The 14,396-nt window shown below is 47.5% G+C and overlaps 1 protein-coding gene across 2 annotated transcripts in view; it reads left to right on the top strand.

Annotated features, from left to right (window-relative positions):
* LOC124555739 (neurogenic locus protein delta) overlaps nucleotides 1-13,841 on the top strand; it is a 1,375,052-nt gene extending 1,361,211 nt beyond the window's left edge. For both annotated transcript variants that reach the window (XM_047129762.1, XM_047129763.1), the window contains 4 exons: nucleotides 5,606-5,666; nucleotides 10,118-10,418; nucleotides 10,786-12,173; nucleotides 12,374-13,841. In XM_047129762.1, coding sequence (XP_046985718.1) covers nucleotides 5,606-5,666; nucleotides 10,118-10,418; nucleotides 10,786-12,173; nucleotides 12,374-12,503 — 1,880 coding nt within the window. In that variant the 3' untranslated portion in view covers nucleotides 12,504-13,841. The remainder of the gene's footprint in view (nucleotides 1-5,605; nucleotides 5,667-10,117; nucleotides 10,419-10,785; nucleotides 12,174-12,373) is intronic.
* Nucleotides 13,842-14,396: the final 555 nt, after the last annotated feature.

Below are 14,396 nucleotides of genomic sequence, written 5' to 3'. Positions count from 1 at the left end.
GTGATCCCAGAAGTGCAGCGACTAGCAATTCTCTCTCCTTCCCCGCCCCCCCCCCCCCCTCCCAGCCTCCCTGGGCAATTTTTTTTTAATAATCTTCAGACAGTTTATAGCGACAACTATGTACAACGAGTTGTTGGGTCAGTTAGAAGGATTGAAAACGGTTTCCGTATTCCGCAAGCGTCCTCTGACTCACGTGTTACCATTCATCACCGCCTTTACGAGCTGCAGCTTCGCGCTGAGACGCCAGTCATTAGGCAGTGCAGCCGTTCATTTCGGCGCACAGGTACCTCACGGGGGCCGGTCCAGTCGACGAGGAGATGGCCACGGTTGCAGTCGTCAATTTGTTTCTTAGCGGTGTAAATACTGGCTGAGGCGAGTCCTTAATGAAGTGCGGTCCTGGGTTCGAAATGTTTATCCCGAGCATCTCAATTAGTCATTATGGGACATAATAGCGGCGGGTATGGATTCCTTTCCCAGACGGCGCAGCTTCCCACGCTCGGCGCGGCCGGCCGTAACGCGCTGTACGGGGCCAGCCGGCCCCGGCTCCAGCACACAAAACAAAAAACACTCCCAGATATTCCACACTCGCCGGTATTCGTGCATTCTCGGCTTAACCGGGGCCCGATGCGGCTGTCCTCCGCACACTTCCTCGTATTTCTTTTTAGTCGCGCAGCGCCGAGTGAGACGAACGACTAAAAGCGAAAGGCAGCCGAGACAAAGAAAACTAATTTATGGATTAAAAGCCAGCGAGAGACAATCGGTCGTGGTCTGCGGGGTGGAAATTGCGAGTTACTGTATTCGTGTTACTTGCGGCTCCGAGCTGATGACAGTAATTGTCTTCCGAATGACGGATAGTCGCGTAACCAGCTAACAGCCACTGCATCTCGAAGCACGGCTTGTTTGTTCTGCTATTAGCAGTGAAATAGTTTCAGGCGAAGCGTTTTAAATTTACGTGTTTTTGAGACAAGTTAAATATCTATTTGCAAGCTTTAACATTCTTCACAACTGTGGGCACGATTATACCGTTCAGCGACCGCCCTAAATTCGTAGAAATTTGAAAGTCCATCCATTCCACCATCGAAAGGCTTAACGAAGTCCGTAATCCTCCTTCGCGGGGGCAACGTTGTGTTTCCGCGTCGCGTGATCAAGTATTTTGACGTAGGGTGCAGCTGAGTTTTAATTCGCCAGGCAAGCCTATAAAGCTGTTCCAAGTTTAGTTTTGAGCACTGCATTGTTTTCCTTACTGCAGTTACACTACAGAGACCGTAGGGTTCTGCGCACCGCTGCCCCTTACAGGCTCACACTTACTTGTACTCTCGGCTCTACACATAGACCTCTTGAGACTTCAGGCTACGACCTCGAAACTTGTCGCAAAAAAACACTAACAAGGGAACCTCCGCATCGCACCCCCCTCAGATTTAGCTATAAGTTGGCACAGTGGATAGGCCTTGAAAAACTGAACACAGATCAATCGAGGTAATAGGAAGAAGTTGTGTGGAACTAAGAAAAAAATAAGAAAATATACACACTGAGTAGTCCATGCGTAAGATATGCAACATCAATGAGAATGTGAACTCAGGAGCGCCGTGGTCTTGGGTTTGCGTGAGCAGCTGTGGAACTAGAGGCCCTTGGTTCAAGTCTTCCCTCGAGAGAAAATTTTAATTTTTTATTTTCAGACGATTATTATCTGACAGACTCTTATGTTTTCATCGCTTTCTTGGGAGTGATTATCACATCCACAAGAAAACCTAAATCGGGCGAGGTAGAAGAATCTTTTTACCCATTCGCCAAGTGTACAAGTTAGGTGGGTCGACAACATATTCCTGTCATGTGACGCACATGCCGTCACCAGTGTCGTATAGAATATATCAGACGTGTTTTCCTGTGAAGGAATCGGTTGACCTATGACCTTGCGATCAAATGTTTTCGGTTCCCATTGGAGAGGCACGTCCTTTCGTCTACTAATCGCAAGGTTTTGCGGTGCGGTCGCAAAACAGAGACACTAAACTTATTACAGTGAACAGATACGTCAATGAACGAACGGACAGATAATAACTTTGCGAAAATATAGTAAGTAAACTTTTCACTTGAGGGAAGACTTGAACCAGAGACCTCTCGTTTCGCAGCTGCTCACGCTAACCACGGGACCACGGCGCTGCTGAGCCCACACTCCCCTTGATGTTGCTGATCTTGCTCATGGACTACTCAGTTTGTATATTTTGCTTATTTTTTTCATAGTTCCACACAACTTCTTCCTGTTTTCTCGATTGATCTGTGTTCAGTTTTTCAAGGCCTATCCACTGCGCCAACTTACAACTAAATCTGAGGGGGGTGCGATGGGGAGGTTCCCTGGTAAGTACAAATAAACTTGAAACTCCTGTTTGCAGAATAAGTTCAAATGGCTCTGAGCACTATGGGACTTAACTTCTGAGGTCATCAGTCCCCTAGAACCTAGAACTGCTTAAACCTAACCAACCTAAGGACATCACACATATCCATGCCCGAGGCAGGATTCGAACCTGCGACCGTAGCGGTCGCGCGGCTCCAGACTGTAGCGCCTAGAACCGCTCGGCCACACAGTCCGGCGCAGAATAAGTAGTTTCATCAGCTGCGAGTCAGCTAGCAGAGAGAGAAAAAAAAAACCGTGTTAGTTCACGTTTGTATGGAAAAGTCTTAAGAACAGATGTAAAAGTAAGCGGTCCAGTATTAGGAAGAATCTGGGTTCGCATTTCGGTCAGACCCCCCCCCCCCCCCATATATATAATCCCCCTCCCTCCTCAGTATTACTGTTTCTCCAGTGATATCAACAATTTAGTGATCGAAGGAGACTTAAGGTTATTCCCGTCCGACCAGCCAGACTCACGTTTGCTTTGATTTCTTGCCTTATTCATAAAGACATGGCAAATTGCCTTACCCAAAACGATTTAGTTCAGTCTCTAGTGACGTCGACGGGACGTTAAAAAATAAATATTCTCTGCCGTACCTCCTTGTGACGTCCTTACTGAGCATGGCAACAGAAAAAATTGGAAACAGAGAACAGTTACGCTTTATTTTGTTTACAAGAAGAAATAATCCTCGTGGTGATGCCATTGTTTGCTAAGATTGTGCCGAGTTAATTAAGATAGAAGCGGAGAAACTGTAAAAAAAAAAAAAAAAAAATCGCGTTTCTGCTGTCGTAGTTGTTGTCAAAGGAAAGTAAATTTGGGAGAGAGACAGTGATGTCCTTCGCAGCGACACGGGTAGCGGAAGAACTGTTAGGGAGTTAAACGCCCCGGGCGACGCAGCAGTAGCAGCGCTTCTTAATGAAGGGGGAGGTGTTTTTGTGTGTGACTAGGGCTAGTCGCGGATACAGGTGCAGGTTAGCCAGCGGCGCGGCCGCGGCCGTGCGCCGGCAGCATCCTCGATACATTCAGATCTGTGGGAAAGAGCGCCAGCAGGCGCTGTTGCCACGCCGTCCGCACGATATTGTGTGCTAGAGCCGGCCGCCGCCGCCGCCGCCGCTGCCGCCGCTGCAGCCCGCCTCCGCCGTTCTTTTATTTTCCCGAAAGCTTCCGACATCTCGTCGTATTAACATATCCACCCTTCCTCCTCGCTCCCCGCTACGATCAACAGCCTGTACCCGCTTCCCGGCACACACTGTTTCTCTGCGAGGGATAAAAGGGGGCGAGGGTTGCGCCTCGGCGATTACTCTTCATCTTAACTTTTTGCCGCGTTAACCCGAGGAGAAGACTTTTCCTGGAAGGGGAAAAAAGGCTTACTTTCTCACGCAATTAGTTACACGAAGATGCCGATCGCAGCTCCCTAGGCAGCGCGCTTGTACGAATTTTCCCCGGACGCTATCAGTCTTCCTCTTCCGACGTTTTTACTTCTCTCGGCACTTGCCTCCCTCCTCGGGCCGGCCTATTTAATTGTGCTCAGCCCCACCACCGCGACGACGAGTAGGCTTTTTTTTGTTTTGTTTTGGTAACACGATCCGAAATGGCGAGAGGCTTGTGGCGAGGAGCAGTGGCCTCGATGAGCGGCGGCCGGGTTGCGGCATTGAGACACACAAAAGCGACAGCCGCGGGGCTTTAAAGAGCCGCCTTAAAGGCCTTCCGCAGACGCAGACACCTCCACCCTGCCCCGCCCTCTGCATTCAGCGCTGCCCACGCGTCCCCGGGAACTGTCACTCTCGTGGCGTGCGGCCGCGCTAATAAATGGCGCTTCGCGCTTCACAGTGTATCGCCTGTTTCCGCGCTGTTACATTTTTCGTTGATCCCCAGTTAGTTTCGCCACGTGATCGCCCGGGTAGGGGGAGAAGTGAGTATCGTGCTCAAGAGCCCGAGGGGTTTCCATTTGAAACAAAACTGTAAACAATAGTGGCTCATGGCGCTATCTATCGTTACATAAAATTTTGTTCCACTATCACTATTAGTCCATAGTGGATAAAATTTTTATACCTATTTCATTACCTGAGAGTACACAATATGGCAATATATGCATTTAACGAGCATTTGAATGTCTGTACCTACTGATACCACAGTGACGAGCTCGTTTCTTTGCTTACTGCTTGGTACAATTTGAGAGGTCAGTTACCTCGAAATTTCACACTGTTAAAGGAAAGATGTATGTACCGTGGTTATTAGGCCCTAACAGTTTCTTAACATTCGCGGATGTTGGTTTGTTAATCGTGAGCAACCGTTTTAATGAGTGCGTTCTCTGAATATCGTACCTCTGCTGCTCGTAGCGTAGCTTAAGCGCCAGTTGCTCGAGAAGTTTTCAACTAATTGATATTCTATGTTCGTGCCAACTTGTCGACACCCCCCCCCCCCAATTCTCTCTCTCTCTCTCTCTCTCTCTCTCTCTCTCTCTCTCTCTCTCTCTCTCTCTCTCCCCTCCCCCCCGTTCCCCTCCCTCCACACCGGCCGGAGTGGCCGTGCGGTTCTAGTCGCTACAGTCTGGAGCCGGGCGACCGCTACGGTCGCAGGTTCGAATCCTGCCTGGGGCATGGATGTGTGTGATGTCCTTAGGTTAGTTAGGTTTAATTAGTTCTAAGTTCTAGGCGACTGATGACCTCAGAAGTTAAGTCGCATAGTGCTCAGAACTATTTGAACCCCTCCCTCCACCCCTTCCTTTTGGATGTTTCTACCTTAGTGTACAGGAAACTATGGTAGGTGGGTCACTTTCGTAGGCAAGAGGCGGTCAATTTTCTAGTTGACTTTGTCGGTGGCGGAAGTAGTGAGCCTTCAGGACGAGCTCCCCAGAGGCGTGGCGACATTTTAAGGAAGACGGGAAATTTATTTCTGTCGCTGCACAGTCCCTGTGGCCGCCGGCCGTGACAGGCTGGGGGAATTTTTCGTTGGTTCGCGTGCCACGGGCCGTCACGGTGCTTCGCCATTGTCAGGCGCACCGCCATTGTCAGCCGAGTGATAAGCCATGGGTCCTAACAGCCCGCCTTCCGCACTGCGCCGAGGCGCGCCCGAAAGCCGTCCACCACCCTTGCAGTTAGAAAACAAGGGCAGCGCCCTTATGTAATGTTTCGCAGACATCTAAACCTTTAAATGCCTTACGTAGCGCTGAGTACTGATCACGTCTTACAACGAAATTTTTTCTGTTTTTTTTTCAGCGCGCTGTCTTCCTGGGTGTGATGAGCAGCACGGACATTGCACGAAGCCCAACGAGTGCCTGTAAGTACTACTTTCACTACTTCATTAGCTTTCTGTAGTAGTGGCTGAATACTTGTAACATATGTTTAGTTGAGTGGCAGTGCATTGTTGGTTTTCCTTCGTACTAGTCTGCATAAAAATAAATTTCAAACTTACAAATTAATATTTAAATCGTGTACCGTGAAGTAATAGTTGGGAATGTGTAATGGCATTCATATTTCATTATACGCGGTTGTAGGACAACATAACGGGGAACTAATGACGCGGTCGAGCGTCCACATTTCTATCAAGGGTTCGCCAGCATGGCAATAAACCGTTGTGAGAAGTCAGAGCATTCTAGCGATTGCGTAAAGACGATTAAGACTTCGTGTATAGGCCTACAGTAACGGAAGCGTGTGTAAAATAGGGGAGGAGACACCACTTCCTTAAAATTTACAGCTGTTACATCGAAAATACGCTGCTACACCACGACACCAGTCTTTGCTTTTGCATCAACCACGAGAGAAATTAACTACCTTTGAAGGTAAAGTAGTAGTAAAGTGTCACGAACCCAAAGTTCCTTAGTTGTTTTCTAAAGTAACAAGAAAAAAAATCTGACCAATTAACACGACACTGTAATCATCTGCCTGTTTCTTGTTCACCTTCCTCCGTCTCACCCTCAGCCCCCCCCCCCCCCTCTCCTTCCCCGTGACCGAAAACAAAAACAGAGTTACGCAGTTTCAACGCAACGGCGGTGTGGCAGCGCAGCGTAATGAAGTACGCACTAATCAATTAATGTACTCCTGTGCCGTTATTAAACGGTGTAATACGCACATTAGCTCTGTAAATTTTGTTGGCAAGATGTTGAGGTATTTACAAGTAGATACTGAATCCAGCGAATGAAGACGCCGGCGAGCGATTGTTATTCACCGCGAGTCGGCGGCTGAGGTAGCTGTCCGTCAGTTATCGGGTTTACTAAATTACACTAGAGTGCATCGTCGAATTTGCGACATTTGTGTAAGCGTGAATAGAGTTGGCAGTGGCTCGGGGAGGTATCTCCTTGACCTGCATACTGAATCCCTCACCGTGGGAACAGGCAGGCGTGGCGGCTTGGCTTGCTCGTTGCAACTCAATGAGATTCACATGTGGCCGGTGGACAGTCGCGGCCAACGGCAAGTAGGTGGCCAGCGCCGCCGCAACCGCTGCGCGCCCGCGAAACCACACACCTCTCACACTGCTCAGAAACGATTAACTTCCTATTTGGTTCACTTATTTCCTCATTCGATAGTAGACAGCTATGCACAAGCTTCTAGAATGTCAGAAACATCGCAGTGGTACCGTATTTCTTCTTCAAATGCGGAGTGACGTGAAATGTTTGCGAATATGTGAAACACCTATGGTTCTCTCAAATACCAGGAGCGCGTACGGCAGGGGGTGAGGTCAGAGAACCTGGAAAGTTCGTGTAACTCACGTTTAAGGTACTCACTAACAGTGTAAGGTTTCCGTGGTGACGGAGGGGGGGGGGGGGGGATGAAAAGAGGGAACACTGCTTGCTTACCGCCCGATAAGCGACACAGCGGGGCTACTGTTGCGAAATCGTCGTCCCCCGGGTTATCTCGCCCTGTTAGCTGTGCTGCTGTTCTCACCCTCCTCGGCAGTTACCGCTTCCCCTGCAGACATCGTTCTGTGTATACAGCGTATTGTTACAAAATAGGTTCAATCCCGTCTCTAGCCATCCTGATTTAGGTTTTCCGTGATTTCCCTAAATCGTTTCAGGCAAATGCCGGGATGGTTCCTTTGAAAGGGCACGGCCGATTTTTCCTTCCCCATCCCGAGCTTGTGCTTCGTCTCTAATGACCTCGTTGTAGACGAGACGTTAAAAAAAAAACTAACCTAACCGTTACAAAATAACGAAGAACAAATCCGGAGCTGTAACCGTATAATCAGTGGCCATTCGTGACATCGCACAAGTTGTACGATGGCTAATGAACACTGAATTCCGACAGTGCTCGATAGTAGTAATGTTGATCTCCAGGGAAAACTTTTACCGCCGTCACAAAAATGTCGTTGTTAGATTGACATTTGTGTCTCTAGAACACCGGTGTAGTATGAAACTGTAGTAAGCGGATTATGCCTGTCACGAGTAAATTTTCTTCTGTTTACCTTCATCGGTGACGTTTCTGACTTAACGCCACACCAGTTTTAAAACCTGCCCCTTTTTTTCTGACAAAGTTCCTGATTTTGAGGATGCTTATTATGAAACAGCCGGACTGGCAGCAATATTATTTTGAAGTTTTTTAGTTCGCAATTATGCACAGTGCGACTAAATTCGTAAGCATCGAGAGAGTTCGATTAAACATTGCGTTATTTGGTGTTACTCGAATATATAGTGCGTTCACCATAACTGACCGTTCGACAACTCCCACAGAAAACAACGAACAGTTAGTGTGAACAGTACCAGTACCATTAGTCTCAGAGAAAATGTAGGTAAATACGAATTGGTGGTAAGCAGCGTGATAGCGACGAGAGAATTTTGACACGCGCGTGCTTTAGCGGCAGCCGTGGGAATGTCGCCATTTTCGGCGGCTGCCGGAGCGCGGAGTGTACCCGCGCGGTGGCTTACGGAGAAAGCCATCAGCCTCGCCTCCATACAAAGGAGGAGGCAGCTAGCGCCAACCGGCCGCTATCGTGGCCGTCTTCTTGCGCCTAACGAGCTGGTGGCGTACGGCGGTCTGCGGGGGCGGCTGTGTGCTCACATTCCTGGCCGTGCCAGAATAAGGGCAGGCGGCGAATACATTAGACAGCGCAGCGCTAATTAGCCCTCTGGGTAGCGGTCCCACGCCGATTAATTGGCCGCTACCTGCTGAGTCCTCGTCTTATCTCTCCAGTCCGCTCTAGTCTGTGGTTCCATTTTTTCTGGCCGTATTACCCTTCCGACGCCCAATTTTGAAGTTCAGAAACAACCGGTCTATACAGGGAATAAGTGTTGCAGCTAGAAGGGACTCCTCCGTATAATGCTTGTTTCGGGGGGAGTGGCGAGGTACGTGGGTTACATCGATCGTGACACTTGAGTCGGCGCGAAACGACTTCCTCTCGTCTGCTATACCACATCTTTGAGTATCACTTATACCCAACGCGCTCAGTTATTAGATCGATATAGTCAAAATACGTCATCCCCGAAAATTCTCATGTATTTCCATTGAAGACGCTACCTGGTATCTTAACACAAGCTCGTGTACTCTGTCCGTTCTTATCAGTGCTTTTCAAAAATTCCATTCCGAGGAGAACGCCCTCATTTATCAGACTTTTGACTTCATATTATAACAGGCCATCAATTAATGCCGTAGTTAAAGAACTGTAGCTTCCTGATGGCACCTGTCCCCACTGTTAAAACACAGTGTAGTGTTGTTTTTGCTCTCCAAAACATCGCCCACAAGCGACTGTGCACTGTGTGTTATCGTTTCAGTAGTAAAGCCGCCGTTTTTATGGAATATTCGAAGTTCGTTGGTGTCAGGAGGTACAGTGTGCCATATTACCAAAAACAAAATGTTCGTTGGAATTTCGACGAATGTAGTGTTCTACATGATTAAACATTTAACTTGGTCGCTGTGTATTAAGGCAATTTTGTGTTACTTTCTAGCATTTACCTGCTAAAGTACCCTTACATTATGATTGTGCATTCGGCACTTCTGTGGGCGTTAGTCTTAAAATGAGAAACAATAATTGAAACATTGACCACTTAGTCTGTTATCCTACCACATTTCAGTACATACTCATTAGCAAGAGTCCTGTTAAACAGGTATCGCTTTGCAGGTGACCTGAGAGGCTTTGTGATAATGCTTGTGAGCATGAGGTGTTTAGGAGAACTGAGGGGTCTTGAAAATCCTAATTATCAAATTGTAGTGAATTGGCATTTTCATTTGCAATGAAGCTTCATTGTCAGTGTACACTGTGTATTGTTATACTGACTATATCTTGTAATATAAAATTTATAGAGAGAGGTATTGAGATTTGTTTAAAACCTGCAGCATTATCCTTTAACAAGGTGCAATCATTTATATTCTGTCTGGGCTGGAAAAATCGTAGTGCATCTTGTAGTCCTCGCACTAAGTCAAGTGTATCTTCACAGACTGCTTAAAGAAGAGTCAACTGGATGCTGTGTAAAAGTTAGCATCCTTTTCTTAAAGACATTAAAAGCAATCCACAGTGTGCATTCTACTACAATCTCATCATCATTGTTGTCACTGTTGTTCCTAGTTGAGACTGAATGCTACAGCTAGTGTGCAAGCCTATTCATCTCTGCATAACTGCTGCAACCTGCAGCCATTTGAACCTCCTCATTGTGTCAAACCAGATTCTTCACTAGTTTCGACCCCCCCCCCCCCCCCTGCTGTAACTATGATTACTACACACAGGGCATTTGCAGTAATTCAGCTATAAGATCATATTACAGCTACAAGTTTCAGGTGTACAGCATGCCCTATCATTTGCAGGTGCCACAGCGGCTGGAAGGGCCCCCTGTGTGACCAGTGCGAGCGGTACCCTGGCTGCCTACACGGCACCTGCCAGAAACCATGGGACTGCCTGTGCAATGAAGGCTGGGGCGGGCTCTTCTGCAACCAGGACCTTAATTACTGCACCAACCACAAGCCGTGCCGGCACGGTGGAACCTGCTTCAACACGGGCCAGGGCTCGTACACGTGCTCCTGCCCACCCGGCTACACAGGCACCGACTGTGAGCGTCAGCTGGATGACTGTGCCCACCACCCTTGCCAGAATGGTGGAACTTGCAGGGTGAGTAACCTTTATAATGCACTTCTGATCTGTAAAAGGCCAGGAGTGATTATTGTTGACATGCGTAGTGAAACCTAAAGTAAAAATAATGAGAAAAACAGAAAAGCTGTTACAATCGAGACAGCTGGTAGCATTGTCAAACGTAGTGATGAGCACCCAAAACTACAGTATAATGCATGATTTTAAGCAGACATATGCCAATTAGATAAGTTTCCTATAGAGGGATGTATCCTTCAGAATACACACACATTTTGTATCATTGCTACCAAGTTTGCATTCACTAAGAATTGTGTCTCCATTAGAATAAGTAGTGGATGGGTATTTAGAATGTGTAGCTATAGCAGGCACGTGTTTGTTTGTGCAACAGGAGAACGGAACTGGGAGCTTCCGCTGCGACTGCCGAAAAGGGTGGCACGGCCCGCACTGCGAGACGTCGGCACAGACGTGTGACAACGAGCCCTGCCGCAACGGCGCCACGTGCTCCGACACGGCACAGGGCTACCGTTGCCAGTGCCCTCCCGGCTACGACGGCGTCGACTGTGAGCACCAGATTGACGAGTGTGCCTCGGCGCCCTGCCTCAACAATGGTAGCTGTGTCGACCGCATCGCCGGCTTTGACTGCAACTGTCCTGTCGGGTTCTCTGGCAAGCGCTGTGAGATCAACATTGATGACTGCAAGGGCAATCCGTGCCTCAATGGTGGCACTTGCATCGACATGGTAAATCAGTTCCGGTGCCAGTGTGTGCCGGGCTACGTGGACTCACTGTGCCAGAACAAGGTGGACTACTGCCGGACCAAGCCGTGTGCCAATGGTGGCACCTGCACTGATCTGCTCAACGACTATCGCTGCGCCTGCCGGCCCGGATTCACTGCGAAGGACTGTAGTGTCGAGGTGGACGAGTGCAAGTCGAGCCCCTGCCTCAACGGTGGCACCTGTATCAACAGGGTGAACGCGTTCCAGTGCCGCTGCCCCGAGGGCTTCCACGGACCTGTGTGTGGTGACGAGGGCACGGCAGATGAGCATCAGGTGGTGCCTCCACCTCCACCACCTGCTGTGCTGTCGACGTCTGCACCGGCCGAGTCAGCCGCCGTGTGGAACGCTGCCAACAGCTCGCACCACCGCCAGGTGGAGAGTCAAGATGGTGGTGGCCTGTCACCGGAGCACGTTGTTGTGATTGCGACCATCTCGACAGCAGTGCCACTGCTTGTGCTGGTGGCTGCTGTGGTTGTCATGTGCATGAAGCAGCGCCAGAAACGCGAGCAGCAGAAGGCAGACGATGAAGCGCGCATGCAAAATGAGCAAAATGCCGTTCACAGCTCGATGGCAAAGCGTGCGGGCCCTGGTGATGCGCACATGATCAAGAATACCTGGGACAAGTGCTGCAACAATGTGGTTGCTGCGAACACGGCGCCTTCTCCAGAGGACGGTGGTGGGGGTGGCGGAGGCGGCGGTGGCGGCTCGACAGTGCCCAACATCGTCAGTGTGAGTGCTGGTGTGGACAGTGATTTGTGCTACCCCAAGGCACAGGTAGTGGACAATGGCGGGCCTGTGTACACGTTACACAGGACGAGGTCGCAAAAACAGTTAAATACGGACGCAGCAGCTAACCGCAGAACGTCGGCTCTGCTCAATGTAACCAGCAGCGCAAAGCTGGAGAAAGACTTTGACAACCTGTGTCCCAGTGCGAGGACATCTGTGACGGCAGAAAAGAGGATATCTGTTCTGTCCGTCGACTCGTCGCTTTGCAATGCGAGGTGAGTCGTTTTGCCAAAACGGAACTTGTACTGCTTAATGTGTGTTTGCAAGAGCTTGATTAAATGTGGATGCACACGCTTGTCGAGCGTTTCCCTCGAAACGCTCCACACTCGTTTGCGTCATTTCAGTGGATGGCTACTGCGGGGACTGTGAGCATTCTGGGACTGGGAGTTCTAATATCCACTTCTCTTCTTTGCAGTGACCCCGCGTTGACAAAGCGAACGCATGACAAAGAGGGCAGCAACGTCCTGACTGGTCCCACAAGCAGCGTGTATGTGATAGACGAACATTTCCACCATCAGGACGGGCTACTCGCAACGGAAGTCTGAGTAGCCGTGCTGGATAGACTGTCGTCTAAAAATGCGGAACTCGTGTGGTGTGTGCCTGGTGCCGTTTGTCGGTGTGAATGTGTTCTCGAGTGACTGATGTGCTTAATTGAAAGACTTAGCCTTTTCAGCTTAACGATATGAATTGGCTGTTGAAGGGTGATGAGTGTGAACTTGGTGAAGAAGAGAAGAAAAGCACCTGTACAGTTATTTATTTTTTCTGAACTCCTAATTGGAAAATGTGCTTTTCCATCTCCTTCACAGAAAATGACGCAGGTTCATCATAGTACGCCACTGGTTGGTAGTAAGTGATGTACTAAATACTGATCATTGTAGTGCAACATTGTATCAGTAGATACCATTGTCACAGTGTAATCGGTTTACAAGAAAATGGAATAATGAAATTGTATGGCAGTTTCTCTCTCTCTCTCTCTCTCTCTCTCTCTCTCTCTCTCTCTCTCTCTCTCTCTCTCTCTCTCTCTCTCCCTCCCTCTCTCTCTCTCCCTCTCTCTCTCTCCCTCCCTCTCTCTCCCTCCCTCTCTCTCTCCCTCTCTCTCTCTCCCTCTCTTCCCCCCTCTCTCCTTCCCCCATTTCTTTCTTTTTCTTTCCAATCACAGTGAATCTAAATAAATGACTATGCAACTGAGTATCGTGTGCGCGATTATACGTACATTATTTGTGATTTGTCTGAAATGAAACTAAGTCAGTAATGTAAAAACAACTGAACTATTTATACAATTTTTATTTTTATTTTTAAATAAAGGCTTGTTAATATTCCAGTTTTCCAATTTGCCTGTTGACTGAAACTTGATAAATCCTTTGTGAGAGTAATTTGTTCAGTAAAAGATAGTGTCATTTTATATAAAAAATTGCAAGAGTATTTGCCATTGTTAGTGTGAAGTGGATACCAGACACTTTTTTGAACAAAGATACATGTTCCTGTTACATTATTAAAACTAAGTCATTTTCCATGTTTTTGGGATGTCAGCAGAAAGGGAAATATTTGTAAATTTATAAGGGTTGTGAACCAATCCTACTTTAGTCACTTTAGATAATTTTAGACCTTTCTGCAACACCTAAGACACTAGCATTGTTGTAATTTGTACTTACTGTCATTTGTTTTTGTAAGTTTCGGACGAGTTAGGAAATGTAAAGACTTTAAATTTAAAAATAAGTCAAAAGACCTTTTTGTATTATAATGTAAATTTATAGAATGAATGGTAATATTCTGTAAATAGTTACAAATTTTCGCTATAACTGTTCTTTCCTTTAATTAAAATGTCATTTGGCTATTTTTCCAAGTATTGAGGTTGTTCCTGAAAGATGTGAAATGTCGTTCAAACCAGCAAGTGTTAGTAAAACTTCTGTTCAAGTTGAAAAAGCATTTCGCTCACTTTTCTCGTCCCACTGTTCCTGAATTTAGGAAAATACCTGATAATACTAAACAGGAAAATACTGCTATTAAGTGCTGCACAGTACCTTCTGAAATGCTGAACAAGCAGAAGCAGATAGAGAGTGGTGGGTGACACTAAAATGTTGTGAAATAGCTAGATACCTTCCACCCCTGAATTTATTCTCTCTCTCTCTCTCTCTCTCTCTCTCTCTCTCTCTCTCTCTGTCCCTCTAATTTTAATGGGAGAATTTTCTTATGGCTTTCAGGAAAAAAAAGATAGGTTGCATTAGGTTAGTTAACATCGTACATAAAGTTCAAGTAATGTTTAGTCAGTATGATTCACATGTTCTGGCAAACTGACTACCTAATTCCAGTGTTAACAAGACACTGTCACAGCAAAACACACCAAAATCGTAAGTTCTTAATGAATGTAACTGAATTATTAGGTGACACTGAGTAAAATGAATGTGTCACAGTGTTCCTGACAGTTCCTCAACTAATAG

This window comes from Schistocerca americana, chromosome X, assembly GCF_021461395.2.
Source record: "Schistocerca americana isolate TAMUIC-IGC-003095 chromosome X, iqSchAmer2.1, whole genome shotgun sequence".
Classification (NCBI taxonomy): Eukaryota; Metazoa; Arthropoda; class Insecta; order Orthoptera; family Acrididae; genus Schistocerca; species Schistocerca americana.
This window is presented reverse-complemented; position numbering and strand designations above follow the sequence as displayed.